At 36.8% G+C, this 23,199-nt stretch overlaps 1 protein-coding gene across 10 annotated transcripts in view; it reads left to right on the top strand.

The window, feature by feature from the left end:
• Positions 1-23,199, top strand: part of LOC126816919 (serine/threonine-protein phosphatase 4 regulatory subunit 1-like) — a 383,736-nt gene that overhangs the window by 31,574 nt on the left and 328,963 nt on the right. For all 10 annotated transcript variants that reach the window (XM_056099411.1, XM_056099412.1, XM_056099416.1 and 7 more), the window contains exons 3-4: positions 3,106-3,202; positions 18,207-18,313. In XM_056099411.1, the coding sequence (XP_055955386.1) occupies positions 3,106-3,202; positions 18,207-18,313 (204 nt within the window). The remainder of the gene's footprint in view (positions 1-3,105; positions 3,203-18,206; positions 18,314-23,199) is intronic.

The following is a 23,199-nucleotide window of genomic DNA, read 5'->3' on the forward strand; positions in this document are numbered from 1 at the left end:
TCGGCAATAAACTTGTCAATATTTTGATTATTTTTACAGGTTTTTCTTAAAATTTTGCGCGAGCAACGAACCGCTTGCGTAAAAGTAGATTTACGCGAACGCGAGCAACTGCTCGCGTCTCCTGGCAAGCCCTGATAACTATGTGCAATAGGACAGGCCACGAAATGATAAAAAATAGCTACCTGTCGCCAGGGACAGGTAGCTTTTCTTCATACCTGTCGCTTCAGTAAATAACCTGTCTCTCTCAATTATCAAACTCAAAGACTAATCAAAACACATATTCATACATGTAGGTACACACACACATGGTTAGGTCTTTGACGTACATTACATTGCTCTATATAAATATCGTAATATGAAACCTTTTTATTTCTTCGACATCGGAATGCCTAAAAGTTCTTCAAAGTCGGCGAATCTGCGTTGGCTCAGGGATTCGTAGATTCGTACAATTCCATCATCCTTATCTACGTGAATTCCGCAAAGTATCATGGTACCACACTTCCGTACTAAATCGAATACTTTACCGTTGAGTTGTAGAATTCCGATTTTAAAATATCTGTTATAAATTGAATATTAAAACACAAATCACACCTGTGCATGGCACTGTATTTACATGTACCGCGTGCGGAGGACAGATAACGCCACCTGGAATTCCCTTCTCACATATCCGGATTTCCGATCATTACTGCCTGAGTTATGGCCCTTGATCACTTTGCAAAATCTTGTGACGCTCTAAAGGCTAAAGTTTTCATCTGATTGACTTCAGATTGATACACAGAGTTCAAGATCTTCAGAAGAACAAGTATATTGATTTTCAATGTATTTTTATGACTTGGAACAGCTATATCCATGATATTAAAAGTTTTGTATACAAAACGTTACCATGGGGCAGAACTTTATAAAAAACAAATTCTAATGGTTTTCTGAGTTGTTGCTCTAAATCAGATTTTAGTGTATTATAATTGTTTCATTAACGAAAAAAGTAAAAATATGCGACAACTCTTGTTGACTGCCCGGACGATTTAGCTGCTGTGGGCGTGTGTTTCGTTGCCTGGCAACCTATCTTTGTATTAAGAGAAAAAGAGGAAAAAAACATTTTTCAATAGCATTTACCATGTTAAGACCTGTGTTGAAAAAGGCCAGGCTAAAAATAAGACACCGGAAATACGTCAAACGTAAAAGCCATGAGACAAAGAATTCTATTGATTTTCAGCGATTACCGATAATTACTGCCAGAGTTATGGCCCTTGATCTCTTTGAAAAATCTTGTGTACATTCTAGAGGCTAAAGTTAATATCCGATTGACTTTAAATTTATACACAGTGTTTAAGGTCATGAGACGAAGAATCCTATTGATTTTCAGTGATTTCCGATAATTACTACCAGAGTTATGGCCCTTGATCACCTCGAAAAATCTTGTGGTCGCTCTAGAGGCTAAAGTTAATATTCGATTGACTTAAATTTATACAAAGTGTTTAAGGTCCTGAGACGAAGAAGCCTTTTGATTTTCAGCAATTTCCAATAATTATTGCCAGAGTTATGGCCCTTGATCATTTCAAAATATCTTGTGGATGCTCTAGAGGCTAAAGATAATATCAGATTGACTTGAAATTTATACACGGTGTTTAAGGTCATGAGATGAAGAATTCTATTGATTTTCAGCGATTTCCAATAATTACTACCCGAGTTGTGGCCCTTGATCACTTTGAAAAATCTTGTGGATGATCTAAAGGCTAAAGTTAATATCCGATTGAGTTTAAATTTATATGCAGTGTTTGAGGTCATGAGCCGAAGATTCCTAAAGTTAATATCCGATTGACTTGAAATTTATACACAGTGTTTAACCCTTGTCGGTTCACGTGGGGTCTCCGTGGACCCCATGGACATGTTTTATAGTGTTTTGTTATAACTACGTGGTACAACTTTCTGAAATTTAGTGACTGTCTCCTATACATTTTTATACGCCAACATTGAAATGTGGTCGTATATTGCCGTCGCCCCCGTCCGTCTGTCTGTCCATCGTCCACAATTTCTTGTGAACTGGTTTGCATTAGTGAGATGAAGAAGCCTATTTAATTTCAAGAACTTCTGTTAATTTATCTGGAGTTATGGCCCTTGTTTCACTTTGTTGCCCCTTGTGAATGCTCTAACGACAAAAGTTATCAACCAATCTGTATGAAATATATATGCATCATTTAAATTAGTAAACAAAGAACCTATTGAATTTCAGCAATTTCTAGAGTTATGGCCCTTGTTTCACTTTGTTGAATTTTGTGAACGCTCTAATGACAACAGTTATCATCCGATCTGTATGAAATTTATATGTATTTTTATACGCCCAGATTGATACACAGTGTTTGAGGTCATGAGACGAGGAAGCCTAGTGATTTTCAACGATTTCCGATAATTACTGGCAGAATTATGGCCCTTGATCACTTTGCAAAATCTTGTGACGCTCTAAAGGCTAAAATTATCATCCGATTGACTTCAGATTGATACAGAGTTTAAGATCTTGAGACGAACAAGTATATTGATTTTCAATGAATTTTTATGACTTGAACAGTTAAATCCATGATATTAAAAGCTTTGCATACAAAACGTTAGCATGGGGCAGAACTTTATAAAAACCAAACAAATTTTAATAGTTTTCTGATAATTACTGCGTGAGTTGTTGCTCTTAATCAGATTTTAGTGTATTATGAATGTTTCATTACCGAAAAAAGTAAAAAGATGCGACAACTCTTATTGACTGCCCGGACGATTTAGCTGCTGTGGGTGTATGTTTCGTTGCCTGGCAACCAATCTTTTAAATTAGTAAAACAATCAAGCCTATTGAGTTTACGCAAATTTCCGTTAATTACAGCTAGAGTTATGGCCCTTGTTCCACTTTGTTGAATCTTGTGAACGCTGCAACGACAAAAGTTATCAAGGGAATGTAACCGTCTTGTCGGAAAGGGCAATAAATAAGCACTTTCACGGTGCAATGTTTAAATGTGTAATCTGTTTGTTTGGGGATTGGGGTGCTAGATTCTTGCCTCATTGTTGGTTTGTTGTCTGTGAATTCAATCACATGAAAATCTTTTAATTGAAGTGATGTCTCTTCAGGATATGGATTTGATGATGGATATGGGGATGAAGATGATAGTCTTGGTCCACTCCAAAGACTTGAGAAATATCTAGAAAGTGATAACATTTTTAACAGGTAGGAATGTAAATCATGGCTTCATTTTTATAAGCACATATTTTATTGTGGACATATTATTATAAAGTCATCCTGCCACTAGGGCTGGCAAAAAATATCGATATAGACGATCATCGGCGACAACAGGAAAATATTGATATTTATTTCTTGATATCAATACTCATGATAAAAAAATAAAGGAGCTTCAATAAAATGAAATTAACAGAATGTTTTGTGTCAAAAACTCACTGTCCTATCATTCAAAACACGCTAAAACTAAAAACAAATACACTAAGATACAACCTCCTCACCGCTAATTTTTGCGGTCCTTTACAACAAGGACAATGCATAATTAATTAATTGTTCAGGGGAAATAACTTGATTTTTGAAATGTGGTCGTATATTGTTGTCACCCCCGTCCTTCCATACAGTGTTTTAAAAGGTCATGACTCGAAGAGTCCTTAATTGAGTTTCAGTGATTTCCGATAATTACTGCCAGAGTTATGGCCCTTGATTACTTCAAAATATCTTGTGGACGCTCTAGGGGCTAAAGTTATTATCCGATTGACTTTAAATTTATACAGTGTTTAAGGTCATGAGACAAAATCTATTGATTTTCAACAATATCCGATAATTACTGCCAAGTTCTGGTCCTTGATCACTTTGAAATATATTGTGGGCTCTCTAGAGGCTTAAATTCATCTGATTGACTTTAAATTTGTACACGGTGTTAACTGTGAGACGATAAAGCCCAGTGACTTTTAATGATTTCCGATAATTACTTATGGCCCTTGATCACTTTGAAAAATCTTGTGGATGATCTAGAGGCTAGTTAATATCTGACTTTAAATTTATACACATTGTTTAAGGTCATGAGACGAAGAAGCCTATTTTCAACGATATCCGATAATTACTGCTAGAGTTAAGGCCCTTGAAGTTGATCACCTTTAAATATCTTGTGGATGCTTTAGAGGTCAAAGTTAATATCCGATTGACTTCAGATTTATACACAGTGTTTAAGCTTGTGAGACGAAATAGCCCAGTTAGTTGGGGAAGGATAGTTTTTTTACCCCAAACAAATTGCAAAAGAAACCATTACAGCTGGGTTAGATCATACATATATCGGCTCTATTTCAGTATCGCACCTCTACCAGTTCCCGGGGTCGTAGAGACTTGAAATTTTCAGGGGATGTTCAGGTGGGCTAGCAATGACCTCACACCAAATTTCAGCCGAATCGGTCAATAACTTTTTATTTTACCTTAGTATAGCTTCTATAAGAGATAAGTTTATCCGATTTTGACGCCATTTTGTTTGAATATTTAGGCTCGACGTCATATGTGGATTGTGGGTTAGGATAAGGGTTAGGGTAAGGGCTAGAACCTGTAGATTTCGTCATAGTCTCAAGATGTAGACAGGACTAACCCTAACCCTGTCTTGTTTTTCGAGTCTAAATTTGGTGTGAGGTCATGGCTAGGCCCCATGAATACCCCCTGAAAATTTCAAGTCTCTATGATCATGGGAACTGGTAGAGGTGCGATACTGAAATAGAGCCCATATATCAGACATCATACACTACGCTGCTGGAGTTTGGGACTATAATCGCCGAACATGGTCGGAAAAACTCCCTGTTCCATTGCAGAATCTTGGAGAATCGCTAGCGAAACCCCAGCTAGCCAAATCACCGCGAAATAGGGTGTTTAGCGGTGTATTACAGTATTTTGCTGTGGAACACTGTGAATCGCTTGAGTGCTAAAATTATCCTGATTTTTAAGCATGTTGAAAAAAAAAAGTAATTTATTTCAGTTGAATACAAGGTATGTTAGGGTAGGATTCTTTTTCTAACGCACTGTATACATGCATAACGTGGGTCAAAATGTATGCAAACAATGAACAACTTACAATTTTTTAAACGTATCATTTCATCTTTGTCTACAACTTAGATGTAATCCATCAATTATTGGCTGCTATCAAATCCAAACTTTAGATTAAATAGGATGAGCTTTTTCACATTGCTTCATTACTCGCACCTTCAGTTAATCTAATTCTAAATCAACCATCCATACAGCACAGTGCCATAAATCACCCATATAATAACTTTTCAACTTCAACGGAATTATCAGTGAAATGAAATTCGATCGTTTGTCTGTTACCGCTTGTTATTTCAGTCTGTTATATAGAAGGATAACTCGTGTTTGTCATGTTTGGCATCACTTCCCGTTTCTTCACGTGCTTGTTACAAGTCTCCCATAGCACTGATCTCTGTGTTAAAATTATATTTGGAATGTATTTAACCAGTTCTATCACATATGTAATTATGACTGACACCAATATTGTCCTTTAATGGTCAGTCACGTGGTCAGAAACGCGGGTAAAGATTGGGACTATTCTTACGCTGTGTTATTCGGCGAAAAGTATTTAGCAAGTCTTGACTGTCACCGGTATATAATAATGTATTGACCCATTAAAACGATATGGATGGGAGGGGGTATACTGTGAAGGTCACAAAAGTGACAGCGCCATGTATTTGTTATTTTACAAATTATGTATACATATACATTTAATACTGTACATTTACATGCATTCAACCAAGGAATATTCTTACAGGATTTTGCTCAGCCGTAGAAAATATTCGCTGTTGTTTTAACTGATTTTCTTTGATGTGCTTCATGATGAAAAAATACTAAGCGTAAGTCAGTGATGGGATTTCAAAGTTTTAGTTGTCTAACATTTTCTTCCCAAAAAATAAAGGGACATAACTCTTATCGTTATTTAATCAGGCGTTTTCAAACCACAATTAAGAATCACGTGTCAACAAAATATTCAAACTCATACGAAATAAAAAAAATAGGTGCACCTCATTATTTTTCATATTTAATTCCCGTACGGTATTCAAAATTATGTTAATAATATTCCTACAAAATTACATGACATCGTAATACCATAGAATGAAAGCGTGCCGACTACTGCCCATCCATACCGGTTTCAAATTCCCCCCAAATTACCGTATTTTTCGGGTCATAAGTTGATACATTTTTCAGCAAATCCGGCATTCACCTTATAGTCCGTTTCGATTTATATACGGAAGGTAAAAAAATGACATTCCAAAATTTATTTGGCCGTAAACCGTAGTAACTGCTAAATAATCCCATATGACTCTAAGCACGCGCTATTGTCTAAAACAATTACCGTAACTACTTACGTTATTCCAATCGAAATATTCGTCAACATTTCTTAGCGTGTTTATTTATTTAAAAAAATATGATCATAACTCCGACAATATGCCATCAGACGTATTAGATTCGGCATGTTTATACCTCTTAATTCCACGTATCTCGCGAGATTTCTACTTTCATTTTGCGTGTGTGTGAAATAGCTTTATTTAACTTCGGCTTTCACTAAAGAAATATCACAGACAAGTTATCGGACACAATGTATATATTGATTTGGGGTGTTATATACTATTAGGATATGTGACATATGACTAATGTCTACGGCCGACATCAAGGAGATTAAAACGTGAGACAATGGAGAAATCACGGGTTAATCACGTAGATTCAGTTTATTTGATTGACATATAGTCCGACAAAGGAGAAGCAATGGCTTCTGTTCCGGATTGAATTGATGAATTGTCCGACAAAGAAATAAGTCGGCCAATCAAGGCATATTAAGTAGTTAATCAAGGTAGGTGTATAGACGGTATAAAACGATAAATATGTTGATCCCTTAATTACCCAGGCCTTCACGTTTTGAGGCGCACTATCGCTCTCGCACTCCATCGCTCACCTAAATCCCAATCCAGGTGCGTTTTTTTTATTGCTCTCCTCGGTCCTTCATAATCGCTCTCCCCAGCTGCGTATTTTATTTCCATAGAAATTGACAAAACATCGGTCGACTCGGCGCGTGTCATTCATGTTTACGTCTGAAACGCTTCCCATTAAATAGCTCCGTACCGAGTAATTTCATTGATCAATATTTATAAATCTACACATACACGTCCAATCAGCAATTCGGTATTATAATCATTCACACAATCTATTCTCGATTATCCACGCATTTTAAAGGCTAAGAAATCGAAGTAAATGTTTGGTCTTGGCTATGAAGACGACAGCTTCGTCATGACAACAGTTACTTCCGCCCAGACCAAGAGCTTTTTCTCCATCATGCTCGCATGGCCTTTGATAAGTGCCGTTTTTTAATTGAATAGATGTTTTCAAAGTTCTTCGCTGTTTTGAATATTAAATGCTCTATATTTGCATCTATGCCACCGGTGAAAGGGACTAAACATTGTGTGTCATTGAAAACTTTCAAAAGTTGGAACACTGAAAACTTTCAAAAGTTGGAACACTGAAAACTTTCAAAAGTTGGAACACTGAAAACTTTCAAAAGTTGGAACACTGGTAAACAAATAGGATATAGCAATTGCGATGCTAACGGATCCATATCTAAAATCTGGTGCAAGTTATGTGCAAAGCATGGAATGAACATCATAAAGGATGCGAAGATTCGGGGCCAAGCCAGGGCAGATATACAAAAATACATTTGTGGCACAGAATACGTGACAAAGCATAATGTATTTAGACTCTTGTCTTCAGCAGCTACCGAATACGAAAATTTGTGTGGCCGAGGTGGGGACCGTCAACAAACAACTTCAAGTTCAACTGCTGTTGATAATAATGATGATGGGTCAGCAGAAAGTGGTATTAATGTCAACCCTGGTTCTAACAAGAACATTCCACGCCAACCTACTAATCAAATGCAATGAACAATATATCAAAAGATGGTTAAAAAAACTATTGAGTGCCGCTTACACGCTTGCTGTGGATGGCCTCCCCTTAAGCCATTTTAAATCTTTAGTCACTGATGATAAATAGTGGTGCACAACTAATTTCTAGATATGACAATTCAAACCGGGCAAGAGAATTTGTACAAACTATTGCAAATGCAGTCCGTGAGAAAGTGGCTGACATCATAAATTCATCAGTTTCACTTTGTTAACTGATGGTTCACAAGCGTGAAAAACTGGAAGCGAGAAGGAATTAGCTTTTGTAAAGGTGGTCCATAAAGGTTTTCCTACATTTCTGTGTGCGGCACTCCAAAATGTGGACGAATTTGGTGATGCTAATTCTGATAACCTTAAACTTTGTATAGACAATATTTTTCAGACCAAGCTGCTCATAGATAAGATTATGACAAAAATTTAGTCTCGTTTACAAGTGAAGGTGCAGCCGTGAACACTGGCGCAAAGAGCGGTTTAATAAAACAAATAAAAGATGATAATAGAGAGTGGTTAATTGATATCCACTGTGTTCTTCACAGACTGGAATTGGCTGTGAAAGACTTAAAAAATCGGGAAAACTTGTTAGACATTTTAAGAAAATGGGACAAGTGTATAATGTTAGGGTACTAAAATTCCCAAAGGTACACGGTACAGGATTTATAAGCCACCAACTCAGATGTTTAAATGTACTTTTAAACAATTGGATAATTTTGGGTCTCACAATGGAAGATCTAATTAAAACTACAAAATGTTTTAAGGCCAAAGCGTTTTGGAAAAATTGAAAGATGATTCATGTAAAGATAAAAACATTTCAGACCTGAGTGATTTCAAACTTATTTCAACTCTATCCACCTTCGGTTAGTAGTAGGGTTTTTATATTATTTTTTAAATAATTTATCAGTTCTTATTGAAAATATGATAAAAGTAATTCAGTACTGATAAATAACTTTGCATTCATTTTGTATTCATGTAACTGTTTAACCTTGAAGAAAAAGGGTAAATTTTATTTAAAAGATGTGCATGAAACATCATTTATATTATTCAGTTTCAATATCGTAAAACGCATACTCACACTGTTGTAAATAAATATAAATCGATCTATATATTTTCAGGTAATGAGTACTTTCCGAGTGTAGATAGTTTGAAAAACAATCACAGAAAAGATGATGGTACTACGACTATTAAATTAACTGGAATGAAGGACATCAAGAATGCTAAATTTTTTTCATCTGACTCTGTTATTGATTTCATTGTTAATTGTATCAATGAGCGTTTTATTTTCACAAACCAAAATATTTTTCAAATATGTTTTGGATAGACCATGCTAATTGGCAAGATACAGATCAAGAACTAAAAGCCATAAATTGGTGCTATGAACACTTTAAGTTACCTTTAGAGCATTGCAATATTGACATGAAAGCATGGAAGACTTATGTTTAATTAAAGTTTCTAGTCAAAATAAAAAAGAAACAAAATAATAGCAATATAGTGTTTTATTCTTCAAATAAACATTACATATGATTACATGTGTCATCATGTCCTTAATTCCAGGAGAGTGATTTTCAGTTTTTTTTCCAAACCAAGGAGAGCTTTTTTTTTTAGCTCCCCATGATTTTTTTAGACGTGAAGGCCTGATTACCTAATCAATTCAGCCTATTATCAACGATAATCGGGTTGAGTGGTAGTTATACACTCAGTACATTATATTAATTTTGGAATTTTGAATATTATGTCTTGATGTCCGATTGGGCATATTCCTGGTCGGACAATTTAGGACGTTCGGAAAATAGCGTTGGACATGTCCGTAATATACAGGCAAAATCCCATCACTGGCATAAGTACATAACACTTTATAATTTCAAAGAAAACGGATGCATATTAAAACAAAATTATCAATTTATTAAAACAAACTTTATTATTGATTTGAGTTGTCATATTAAAACACAATTATTAACTTATTAAAACAACACTTTATTATGATGGTCCGACCGAGTAGTATTTTTGTTTCGTCCGAGTGGTCTATCAGTTTGTCCGAGTCGTCATAGATTCGTACAAAAGAATGGAATCATTCAGAGAGTGTACTCAAAATACGTAAATTATAACGGAGTGAAGGAGAGAATTAACACACTCGTGGACATTGTATAAATATGACATGTGCATGTTATGTACACGTCTGTGTCTGTGAAATGGCTTTATTCATTATCGGGGTCCACGAAATGAATTGGGCCACATAAAGTAGATAGTCACAGCGGAGATTTTTCTACGGCTACCAAAATCCCGTAAGAATATTCCTTGGTTGAATGCATGTAAATGTACAGTGTTATATGTACACATAATTTGTAAAATAACAAATACATGGCGCTGTCACTTTTGTGACATTCACAGTGTATACCCCCTCCCACCCATATAGTTTTAATGCGTCATAATACATTAGTATCATATACCGGTGACAGTCAAGATTTGCTAAATACTTTTCGCCGAATAATACAGCGTAAGAATATAGTCCCAATCTTTTCCCACGTTTCTGACCACGTGACTTAACGTTCAGCGCACTGTGGAGTGATTTATGGCACTGTGCTGTATGGATGGTTGATTTAGATTAACTGAAGCTGCGAGTAATGAAGTAATATGAAAATCTCATCGTATATAATTTAAAGGTTGGATTTGATAGCAGCCAATAATTGATGGATTACAGAATGCCGGTAAACGTTTTCCCGGGATTTTGTTGATATTCAAACCAGCCTATACATTATACATGTACATGTTTTCACGGCAGCATTACTATATTACAACTCCTTCAATTTCACCGCGAAATCTAAGAGAATTGGGAGAGATTTTTTTCGCTGCGTTTCCACGATTTTGGTCCCAAATATTTGGTAGGAACTGTACCCAAAGTCGGCTCAGGCGGAATATAGAAATTTTCAGAGCAAAATATCCCGCAACTAGTGTGTTTTAGAGCACGTAAATGTATTAAAGGCCTATTTGACGTCGATTCATTTTCATTTTTCCGCCATGTTTTCCGCCACAGTAAAGATGGACACGTGCCCTATTTGTAAGGAATCTCTTGGGAATGGTATAGAAGCCATTAAATTGCAGGCTGCTGGTGCACATACTGTGAAGGATGCCAGTCTCAATCGAGGGCTAAACATCGATTTGACATCTGGGACTGTAGTGCATGAGCGATGTTAACGTGATTTTACGAACAAGGAGATAGAAAGAACTAAACAAAAAAGAGAAGGTGAATGTGCGATAGCAATTGTTTCTTCTGTGGGCTGAAAATATCAGATAGGTGAGTTCGGGGGGAAAAAAAAGAAACTTTTATCCCTGTTCGGACTTTCGACTTTCAAGCAACTATCCTCACAAGTTGTGACAAGTGCAAGGACCGTTGGGCGACGGTCGGTCTGAGAAGAATCGCTGCTGCTGGTAATGATTTAAATGCGGCTGATGCTGTTTACCATCAAGTATGTAAGGTCAATTTTCGCATGGGTAAACAGCCACCAGCCAAATTTGACGTCGAGCAGATCACAGATTTATGCAAAGAGATGGAGTTGTGTCAACCACCGTACAGTACCGTGTACTTGAAAAGATGTCTGCTCGAATTGCTGGGCGATAGAGTAATTATATCAAACGTTCAGGGAAAGGCAAATGTCGTAACTTTCAATAAAACGACAAACACAATTTTACAGACCTATCACGAAAACTCCCAAGACTTTGTGGGACCTAGAGTGAGAAAAGGATCGGATAATACGGACATCTGTCGCACTCACCAAAAGTGAGAGTATTGATAAGTACAGATCGTTTTCAAAAGAGTTTTATCCGGATCCGAATGACCTGAAGTTGCAAGACCAAGGGCGGTTCAGGTACACCACAAATATCGTTCAATACGTTCAGCAATACCACATCAAAATTTCATTTAACACATAATGTGTTTTTGTCCCCCGCCTTTCGAAGAAAGCAGGGGACTATTAAAATGGGTTCGTCCGTCTGTCTGTCTGTCTGTCTGTCTGTCCGGCCGTCCGTCCGTCCGTCCGTCCGTCTGTCTGTCCGTCACACTTTTTGGGACACAATAACTCTCTTCCTAATTGAGCTAGAATGTTCAAACTTGGAGTATGTGTTTATTAGGTCAATGCCTTGATGGAGTTCGAAGATGAGCATTTTCCGCTTAGGGTAAGCAGAGATAAGCAATTTGATTGGTTGATACTTTGGGGCACGATAACTCTCTTCCTAATTGAGCTAGAATGTTCAAACTTGGTGTATGTGTTGATTAGGTCAATGCCTTGATGGAGTTCGAAGATGAGCATTTTCCGCTTAGGGTAAGCAGAGATAAGCAATTTGATTGGTTGATGCTTTGGGACACGATAACTTTAGTTCTAATTAAGTGAGATTGATGAAACTTGGTGTATAGTTTCATTACAGTAATACCTTGACTAAGTTTGATAATGAGCATTTTCTGCTCAGGGTAAGCAGAGCGATACGCAATTTGATTGGTCGAGACTTTGGAAAACAATAACTCTCCTACTTTGATTGTCCCCCGCCTTTCGAAGAAAGCAGGGAACTATTAAAATGGGTTCGTCCGTCTGTCTGTTTGTCTGTCTGTCCGTTCCGCTTATTTGTGATAAATTTATATGTGTCCTCTAATTATTTTCCTATTTCGGCGGGGGACATCAGCCTCACTGTTGGCTTGTTCTCTTTTTTACTGCATGCAGGCTGCTTCAAAGGTGACCATGCAAAAATCGCAAAAAGTGTTGAGATGGGGGGTCGGAAGTTTTTGATCAAACTTATGGTATGACACCCCCTAGGGGCAAGAGGTAACATGCTGAAGTGGTTACAGTCTGATGTCGCTCTAAAGGACTGTACAGGAATTATTCATTTTATGGGTAAAATTGCGGTTTTCACATGTGTATTTATCACCTTTTTTAAGCACAGACTGCATTCTATGGTGGAATAGCAACCTTCTAATTTTGACCCTGTCTGATAAAGCGGGTGGTCAACTTCTACCCCAGCACTCATTTGAAAAATAAAAATCAGTACATACTAATTTTGTGTGGACTTGTTTTAGGGTACCATATTCACATTGTCCTTATAGTGCAGAAAAAGATACACTGTAACTTTTTCTTTCATGGTCGCAAGTAGAATTTCTTTGGATGGATTTGAAGTGCTAAGCACATAGTATCCATAGGTGTAAAAAAAATGACCGGAATGCAACATACTTAAAATATATTGAAAAGTGCTAAAAAAAAGCTTTTGTGATACATTTTTTTGCGAATTTAATTAGAGAAATAAAATTTTTGACTTTTATACGTTTTCATCATATCCATAGCCATTATTTGTACCATGTTGTACTCTATATAAGTGTGTATTTGTATTTATTGTACATTTGGTATTGTCGTATTGCCCCTTTAACATATTTGTTATATTGTCTCTTTATGATTTCATTTTCAAACAAGTTACCGAAAATGGCTACAAAATGTTTAATTTCAGAAAATGTTTCCACTATTCATTTTGGGACACATCCACTGATTTCTACAATACAGAAATGTTAACAGCAACGAAGCCTAATTGCGTCGAAGTGGGTGACATTGAACAGTGTAGTATGGTAGCTACAGCTCTCTGTCAGCTGCACCTTCAGCTGCACCTTCAGGGCCGGTTTTAGAATAAGAGAGGCCCTAGGCAAACCCCCTGAACAGGGCCCACGACATGGACCTTGGGGCCCTGGGACAAGCAACTCGGTGAGAGGGTGGGTCGGGGGAAGTCATGCGGTTCGTGGTTCGAATCTCACTTTTAGGTGAATTTTTCATTTTCATTGGATTATTTTATTTAAAATGTCTATTTGAGAGTAATGGATATGTTTGTTAAGATTGAGCATGTTTTGGATGTTGATGGCATGGCTCGAAATGTTCGTCTGTCTACTTGTCGCCGACAGGCGATTTTTTTGTCTGACAGGTAGCAAATAAAACAGGTGGACTAAATTTTACTTAATGTTCAGTAAATTGACCACGTACATTTAATTATTTGTTTCTAAATGCAAGAATTAAGCACGGAAATACCGCGAAAAGCCGCCATTTGCACTGTTTACATTTCGCTCTGTCGTAGGCTACAGTTATTCACACAGTTTGGGAGTAGACAATTTTATATCAATGAATTTCACACCATCTACGCTTGTTTTCATCTGCTTGACACTAGTTTATAGCATTATGGAGTATTATATCTAAATAAATTAAAACGCACCCCCAAGTCACCTGAAATGATTCTACCGTAATGACACCACAGTAAATATAGTAGTGGTTGGTATGGAAATGCATGCGGCTCGTTGCTTGGTGTATTTAATCATTTTAAAAGTTTTAAACAATTTCCATAAATAAAGGCTATGAATAATTTATAAGACAATTTGACAAAATCAAAAAATCAGGTCGGAAAAATATTTCATATATAAATATAATTTGCAGCGTAAATATAGTCCGGATATGTGAGAAGGGAATCCCAGGTGGCGTTATCTGTCCTTCGCACGTGGTAGATGTAAATACGGTGCCATGCACAGGTGTGATTTGTGTTTTGATATTCAATTTATTACAGATATTTTAAAATCTGAATTCTACAACTCAACGGTGAAGTATTCAATTTAGTACGGAGCCATAGCAGATTCGCCGACTTTGAAGAACTTTTAGGCAATCCGATGTCGAAGAAATAAAAAAGGTTTCATATTACGATATTTATATAGAGCAATGTACGTCAAAGACCTAACCACGTGCGTGTGTACCTACATGTATGGATATGTGTGATGTGATTAGTCTTTGAGTTTGATAATTGAGAGTGACGGGTTATTTACTGAAGCGACAGGTATGAAGAAAAGCTACCTGTCGAGGCCTGTGATGGTCAAGATGTTCTTTTGCGATACCTTCAAAGAGTTGGAGATAATCTATATACCTGGCCTACAGATCCAGAGGAGTCCTGGCAAAATATAAATGATCTTGTTTGCATCATGTCTGTAAAGAATTTATAATTTTTATTGAAATTTTTTTGAGCAAATTATTTCTTGTTTTGACAATGAAAGACAATAAAAAAATTAGTTGATTATATTGAAACATTAGAGTTTTTTTTCTACTTGTCACGCGAGTCACCTTTTTATGTCACGCAAGTCACCTTTTTATGTCACGCAAGTCACATACAAAACTTGACAATAAAACACCACATTGTAACAAAATGATGCTATGGCTCAAGAATTTAGCTTCACATACATATAAGTCATATTCCTCTATATTCTAATTACTTTTCTACTAAATGGGGGGTCAGTATCATTGCCCATGAATGCGCTGCAAATGCATGTCACACGAGTCACAACTCAATATGATCACATTGCACAAAATTTTGCCCAAGAAAGTAATATTTAAAGTGTTTCTCATGTAACACACAGAACACAAAAACTTTACTTGGGATTACAGTAGAATCTGTATGAGCAGCCACTCCTATTCAGCGACATCTCCTTGTAAGCGGTCACGATAAATTCCCCCCGTAGAAATTCTGTTTCATCTCTTTATTCAACGGTCACTCCTCTAACGCGGCCAGCGGTCACTATTTTACTAATAAATTCAACAAAACATCGCCCATTCAACGGCCATTGTTGAATGATACCTTCTTGTTGTTCTTTCTTGGTAACACTCCCGCTAATCCCTTGAGTAGTAGTTAATTAACTGGACCCCCACTGATCAGGTAAAAAGAAACGTAAAAATAACAATCAACCCGGGATTATCTGTTAATTAATCTTTTGTTTTATTAAACGACTAACCTGATCATTGTTTTCACGCGTAACGACACATTATTTGATACTGATTGAATAAAAGTACCGAGTTTTGTCACGATCATCTAGTATCTCTCTTAGCGCCTCCTATAATATTACATACAGAGTTACACCCCCTGTAAATAGGTGATAAAATTAGCGATGTTTTTTGTTCATGTGCTTTTTTGATAAAATAAAATGAATTCATCGATTTTCTTCACAAAAATGGATAAATATTATCGAATGCATCACAATGGTAGACAGTATCGAAGGTTGGTACAAAATGAAAAGTTTACAGAAGTTATGTTTGAGATTTGAGTAAAGAATTTTCGTCCGGCGCAAGATTCAGCTGCGGCCAAATTTACCGCTTCCAATGCGGCACAAAAAGCAACGAGATTTTATTAAGAGGCCACTCCCGTTAAGTTATGTCCGAGATTTGAGTAAAGAATTTTCGTTCGGCGCAAGATTCAGCAACGGCCAAATTTACCGCTTCCAATGCATCCAAGCGTAATATTTAATTTATGTCAGCACAAAAAGCAACGAGATTTTATTAAGAGGCCACTCCCGTTGAGCGGTCAGTTGTGAAAATTCATTTGGGTGGCTGCTTAATGCAGATTCTACTGTAGTTTTTATGGAAACTGATTATTAGGTTTCATGATATTCATATTTATTTAAAAATTTGTGTTGAGTAGAAATGTCACGCGAGTCACCGTGGAATGGCTGACATGTTTATAACCCAAAGATCGCAATTCCTTTCGATATTCGCGCATATCGGCCCGTGACTTCCTGAATTATGGCCCCTGATTGTACGAAAAATCACGCTTTTAGCTTGTGGACCCTAAAGCGATCGTAATTCTTATCCAATCTAAAAAAAATGTTTGAATATATCACCGTTATACCCTAAGGATGGTTGAGTTCGAATTTCATAAAAATCGGACCAAATTTTATTCTGATTTTGATGAAACTTGAAATGCATGCTTATAACCCAAAGATCTTGGTTGCTTTCGATATTCGTGCATATCGGATCGTAACTTCCTGAATTATGGCCCCTGATTGTTCGAAAAATGGCATTTTTAGCTTGGGGTTGCTCTAGAGGTCACAATTATTATCCGATTTAAAACACCGTTTGAATATCACCGTTACACTGTAATAAAGGTTGAGTTAGAATTTTGTGAAAATTGGACCAAAACTGCCAGAAAATATGGGCGCCCTTTGTACGCAAATTGTGGGCGCTGGTATATAAAGCTTGTGGACCCCTCTGTAGGTCACAATGTTTTGCCGATTTTGATGACTTGAAATGCATGTTTATAACCCAAAGATCTTGTTTCTTTTCTATAATCGTGTATATCGCATCATAAATTCCTAAATTATGTCCCCCGAAAGTACGAAAAATCATGATTTTACCTTGACTGAAAAACACTTTTTAATCCAATCTCAAAAAACATTTGCAGCAAGTATGACTTATTCTAAAAGCAGGCTTTACTCAATAACTTCAATCATTGCCCTAATTTGTTTAAAATTGTTTCATTACCAATTTTTATGGGGGTTAGGCATTTGCGTTACAAAAATTATGGTTTTTAGAATATTATGAGCAATACCACGTAAAAAGTCCAACACATGGTGAAAGTTGAACTTATAATGTCCAGTACACGCTCTTTTCAGTCTCCAGCTATTATCTGTTCCATAGTAACTTCTTGTAGATCTTAATGTTTCTTCAGGGAATCTAAAAACTTCCATATGTTGACATGTCAACCACTGACTGAAATCTGAAATCATCTGTGCCAACCTTCTATTAGTAAGTGCAGGGGGCTGCACCACACAAAATTTACACAAAAACAAATACACGAACAAGACATCATGCTCAGAAAAACACAAACAAGCAAACAATTAAAAAAATAATGGATCCGGGGGCTAGCCGTAAGCGTCCACTGCACTGTACAGTCCCGGGTCTGTAGTGACAGACTTCACTCAGATTTGAAAACAATCAGGAATACAACCCAAAGAAACCATTGTGTAATGCCAGCATGAGTCATGATCTGCTATATGCTACAAGAAATACGAATGCAAGCATATGTAGTAAAATTCAACTATACAACAAGTAACCACATCGGTGAAATGGAAAAAAAAAAAAATAGTCTAAATCTAAATCCTACAACAGTGATATTAAATTGTTTCTGAAATTTTGTCACACACGTAATGTTATGCACATGGACAAACAATACTTCATATTGATATAAACAATTGTTTGTCCATATGGGTTGACCTTTATGCAACATTATGAGTTAACTGCAAAAATCGTAACTTTACATGGTTTTTGAATTGTAACTCCATCCATCTCTTGCAAAATGTGGGTGTATATGCCTAGCAAATGCTGTTTGACGGGGGTCAGTTTCCCACCACTGGTCCACTTCGACATGGAATGACCCTCTTGCATTATTTTGAAAATTTGGTTTGAAATGAATGTTATTTTTAGACAAATGGTTGCCCGAGGATTATTGGATACCTTGAGGACTGTAGGTGACAATGAAGATGATTGCAAATCGGTATTAATGGCAATGACAAAACTTTCAGAGGATTCAGGTTAGAAACAGTAAATTTATTATCGAGGACACCAATCTGATTAAAATACAGATCTATATTTCTTTTCGGTTTTTTGTCCCCCGCCTTTAGTTGAAAGCACGGGACTATTAAAATGGGTTTGTCCGTCTGTCCGTCTGTGGGTCCGTCTGTCCGTCAGTCACACTTTTTGGGACACAATAACCCTTTCTAATTGAGCAACAATGTTCAAACTTGGTGTGGGTGTTTATTAGGGGAATGCCTTGATGGAGTTCGAAGATGAGCATTTTCTGCTTAGGGTAAGCAGAGATAAGCAATTTGATGGTTGATGCTCCTAGACACAATAACTTTTGTTCTAATGAAGTGTGTGATGAAACTGGGTGTATAGTTTCATTACATCAATACCTTGACTAAGTTCGATAATGGGCAATTTCTGCTCAGGGTAAGCAGAGCGGTAAGCAATTTGATTGGCTGAGACTTTGGAACACAATAACTCTCCCAAGCCTTGAAATAACTGCTAAGGTTCAGCCTGACATCATGTCAGGCTGAACTGATTTTCGGCCGGACATTTCAGATTTTCAGCCTGACAAATACTTTATAAAGTATATTAAACCAAAAAACTGTTGAAATTTACTATGTTTATATATATTATTATACATACATTTATTAATAAAATAAATTGATGACTCACATACAACCTGGAGTTTTAAGTTTTTATATGTATATGGAATACAACTTTATAGTTCATATAATAATGTCATTAATCTCTTTGGTGGGGCTGGGGACTAAATCCTAAAAACTCTGATTAAGATTCAAATTTAACTAAAGAATAGACATCTTGAGTTGTCGTAAATGGTTCAGAATCTGCCAAGTCATTTTTGATCCACTTTTCTACGGTTCGTGTTTGTAATTTTCGAACTGGTGACGGCGACGGCCCCCGTTTAGAAGTGTCTTTATGAGAGACATAAGACACAGTACCAGTCTTTGAATTTTCTGGAACGGTCCCACTAGCCGGGATATCCGTTTCCGAGGGTTGGGAAAAGTAAGAAGTTATTTTATTCGACATATTTTCACGGCTCTTCTATTTACATTCACATTGGAAGTGTCCAACAAAGTGAGATATTTTCGTATAAAAAGTCTGTCCCTAATTACATCCATAGTCAACTTGGACATTTTCTTGTAAACTAATTTTAAAATATTATTACTTTTATTACTAATAATTTATATAATTACATGTCATGTTAGGTGTGATTTAGAGCTAATCATATACGAAAGTAACGCAAAGCTAGCTACGAGACTCGAATAACCAGTGTAAAAGAGCCGATTCTCAATATTATTCATTATTTTATCTTCACGCGGCCGAGAGAGATACATGTATAAATAGTAATATTTTTACTATGACTCGGGTCGTTGATATAACCAGCGTAAAAGAGTCGATTCTAAAAATTATTGAAGATTTTATCTGCACGCGGCCGAGATATAAATAGTAACATTTTCACTATGACTCGGGTCATTGATATTTTTGGTTCTGGACTTTCGAGTCTAATAATAAATAGCGATCGACTCGAATATTTTTGACTTAATGTTTTACAAAAACACGGTCGGACAATTATGTCCGGACGAAAGGCAATTTGGCCTGTCAAAAGGGGTCAATTCGCCCGGACATTGTCCGTGTCCGGACGCTTATTTCAGCGCTTGAACTCTCCTAATTGAGCTAGAACGTTCAAACTTGGTGTAGGTGTTTATTTGGTCAATGCCTTGAGGCAAAAGTTATACAATGTTCAAGATAAGACGAGGAAGTCTGTTGATTTTTATAAGGCCAAATTTTCATGTTGACGTATTATGCCATTGTCCGTCCGTGTGGACACTATATAGCAGGGGTTGAACTGTTTGTAAAATTTTACTTGTCTCCGGTGACAAGTAGAAATATTTCTTGTCACTTGGTCATTTCAAGTTGTCACCATTAATTTTTATACGCCCACATTGAAATGTGGTCGTATATTGTCGTCACGTCCGTTGGTCTGGCGGTCCGGCGTCCACAAGCAATTTAGCCTTAACTAGAAGTTAAAGTTAAATTTATACACAGTGTTTATGGTTGTGAGACGAAGAAGCCTTTTGATTTTCAACGATTTCTGATAATTATTGCCAGAGTTATGGCCCTTAATCACTTCAAAAAATTTTGTGGACGCACTAGAGGCTAAAGATAATATCCGATTGACTTTAAATTTATACACAGTGTTTAAGGTCATGAGACGAAGAAGCCTATTGATTATGAACGATTTCCAATAATTACTGCCAAAGTTATGGTCTTCAGATTGATACAGAGTTTAAGGTCTTTTGATAACTTGAACAGCTAAATCCATGATATTAAATGTTTCTTATACTAAACGTTAGTATAGGGCAGAACTTTATAAAAACCAAACAAATTCTAATGATTTTCTGATAAATTACTTTATGAGTTGTTACTCTCAATCAGTTTTTATACGCCCACATTTTCATGTGGACGTATTATGCCGTCGCCCTTGTCCGTCCGTCTGTCCACAATTGTTTGTGGACTCTCTACAGGTCAAAATTCTTATCCGATTTCGACAAAATTTGAAATATAGGTTTATCCCCAAAAGATCTCGGCTGCTTTCGATATTGGCATGTATCGGATCGAATTTTCATGGATTATGGCCCCTGTTTGTTCGAAAAATCACGTTTTTAGCTTGTGGACCCTATAGAGGTCACAATTTTTATCCGATTTTGTTGAAACTTGAAATGTAAGTTTATAACCCAAAGATCTCAGTTCCTTTCGATATTTGCGCATATCGGACAGTAACTTCCTGAATTATGGCCCCTGATTGTACGAAAAATCACGTTTTTAGCTTGTGAACCCTATAGAAGTCATAATTTTTATCCGATTTAAAAAACCGTTCTATTATATCTCCGTTACACCCTAAGGATAACTGAGTTCGAATTTCATGAAAATCGGCCCAAAATTGACAGACAAAATGCCCGCCGTTCGTTCCCAAATAGCGTAAGAATATGGTATATCAAGGTTGTGGACCCTATAGGGGTCACAATTTTTATCCGATTTTGTTGAAACTTGAAATGTAAGTTTATAACCCAAAGATCTCGGTTCCTTTCGATATTCGTGCATATCGGACCGTAACTTCCTGAATTATGGCCCCTGATTGTACGAAAAATCTCAATTTTAGCTTGTGGACCCTATAGAAGTCATAATTTTTATCCGATTTAAAAAACTATTCTATTATATCACCGTTACACCCTAAGGATGACTGAGTTCGAATTTCATGAAAATCGGCCCAAAATTGACAGACAAAATGGCCGCCGTTCGTTCTCAAATAGCGTAAGAAAATGGTATATCAAGGTTGTGGAACCTATAGAGGTCACAATTTTTATCCGATTTTGTTAAAACTTGAAATGTAAGTTTATAACACAAAGATCTCAGTTCCTTTCGATATATGAGCATATCGAATTGTAATTTCCTGAATTATGGCCCTTAATTGTAGGAAAAATCACTTTCTTGTTAGCTTGTTATCTATCCATCTCTCGAAAATGTGACGTATCCTGCCTGGCAGCCGCTGGTTAGTGTATTTGTTTCATTACTAAAAAAAAGTAAAAATATGCGACAACTCTTTTTTTTGCGATCACGTGGGTAAGACGCTGGCTCGCTAGCCTGGAGGTCGGGTGTTCGATCCCTGCATTGGCTGAGAAAGTTCATCCAGATTTTCCAGCATGGATTCCCCCTTGTCAGTGATGCAGGACGGAGGGCCTGACAAGGACAGCTGTCTAGTCAGGTCCCATGTACACATTGGCGTGCACATAAAAGATCCCTTGGCAGTTGAAATTGGATATAAGAGTAGGCCGTAGTGCCGCTGCTCGGGCAAAATTTCCCTCATAGCACACTGTATGCCTGTCTTCATTAGCCCAGTCTAGGAGCAGAACAGTAGCATGTTAAACCCCATTTCATCTCATCTCATCGCGACAACTCTTGTTGAATGCCCAGACAGTTTAGCTGCTGTGGGCATGTTTCGTTGCCTGCAACCTATCTTGTTTTTGATTAAAAGAATAACTTGCTTTATTTCAATTGCACTTAGATGCTTACATGTACAATCAGGATCAGCATTCAGTTTTAACACATTTTGGCGGAGCTAATGAAACAAATGACTGACCGTTTTTTTGTTCACTCGAATATTCACTATTTGACTCCTTCATTGTTCTTAACGTTTCCGACCAATCGAGATAATATAATTTGAAACAATATCCAATTGGGCATGCTTGTATATTCCATGCCAAAAGAAGCCGCAGTAAATGGAATAACAAAAATATTTAATTCTTTGGAAAGAATTGTTCATTTTTCTTTTTTTGGGGGGGTGGGGGGGGGGCGGGGGGAAGAGGAAGACAAAACCAAACTGCAAATAATTGGCTTATTTATCCCTTCACTATGGGTATTGTCCATTGTCAATACTGCACTTGACTTACATGTATAATCAATATGCATTATTATGTATGATAAAACAATGTAGACCAGACATCAGTTGGTTTCAACTTCAATTTCTTTAGAATTCGCTGGTAATCATAATTAAGGGACGTAGAGACCTAGGGAACGAATTGTCCAGAGATGAATTGTCTTTGGGGACAAATAAACCGGGGACAAATAAACCGGGGCCGAATAGTCATACGGAACGAATAGTCCTAGGGGACTAATTATCCATGGATGAGTTGTCTGGGGACGAATAGTTCTTAACGGTACAGTTAATGATAAAGCGATTTAAAAAATGAAACGAACGTAGTTTCTAAATCTGCTGTAATAACCAAGAAGCTTAATTTCTCTCCTATTCAAAATCGTCGACAATAATTTTTTTACGGCTGTAATAGTTGATAGATTTGTAGAGAATTGCACG

This window comes from Patella vulgata, chromosome 3 (assembly GCF_932274485.2).
Source record: "Patella vulgata chromosome 3, xgPatVulg1.2, whole genome shotgun sequence".
NCBI classification, from domain to species: Eukaryota; Metazoa; Mollusca; class Gastropoda; family Patellidae; genus Patella; species Patella vulgata.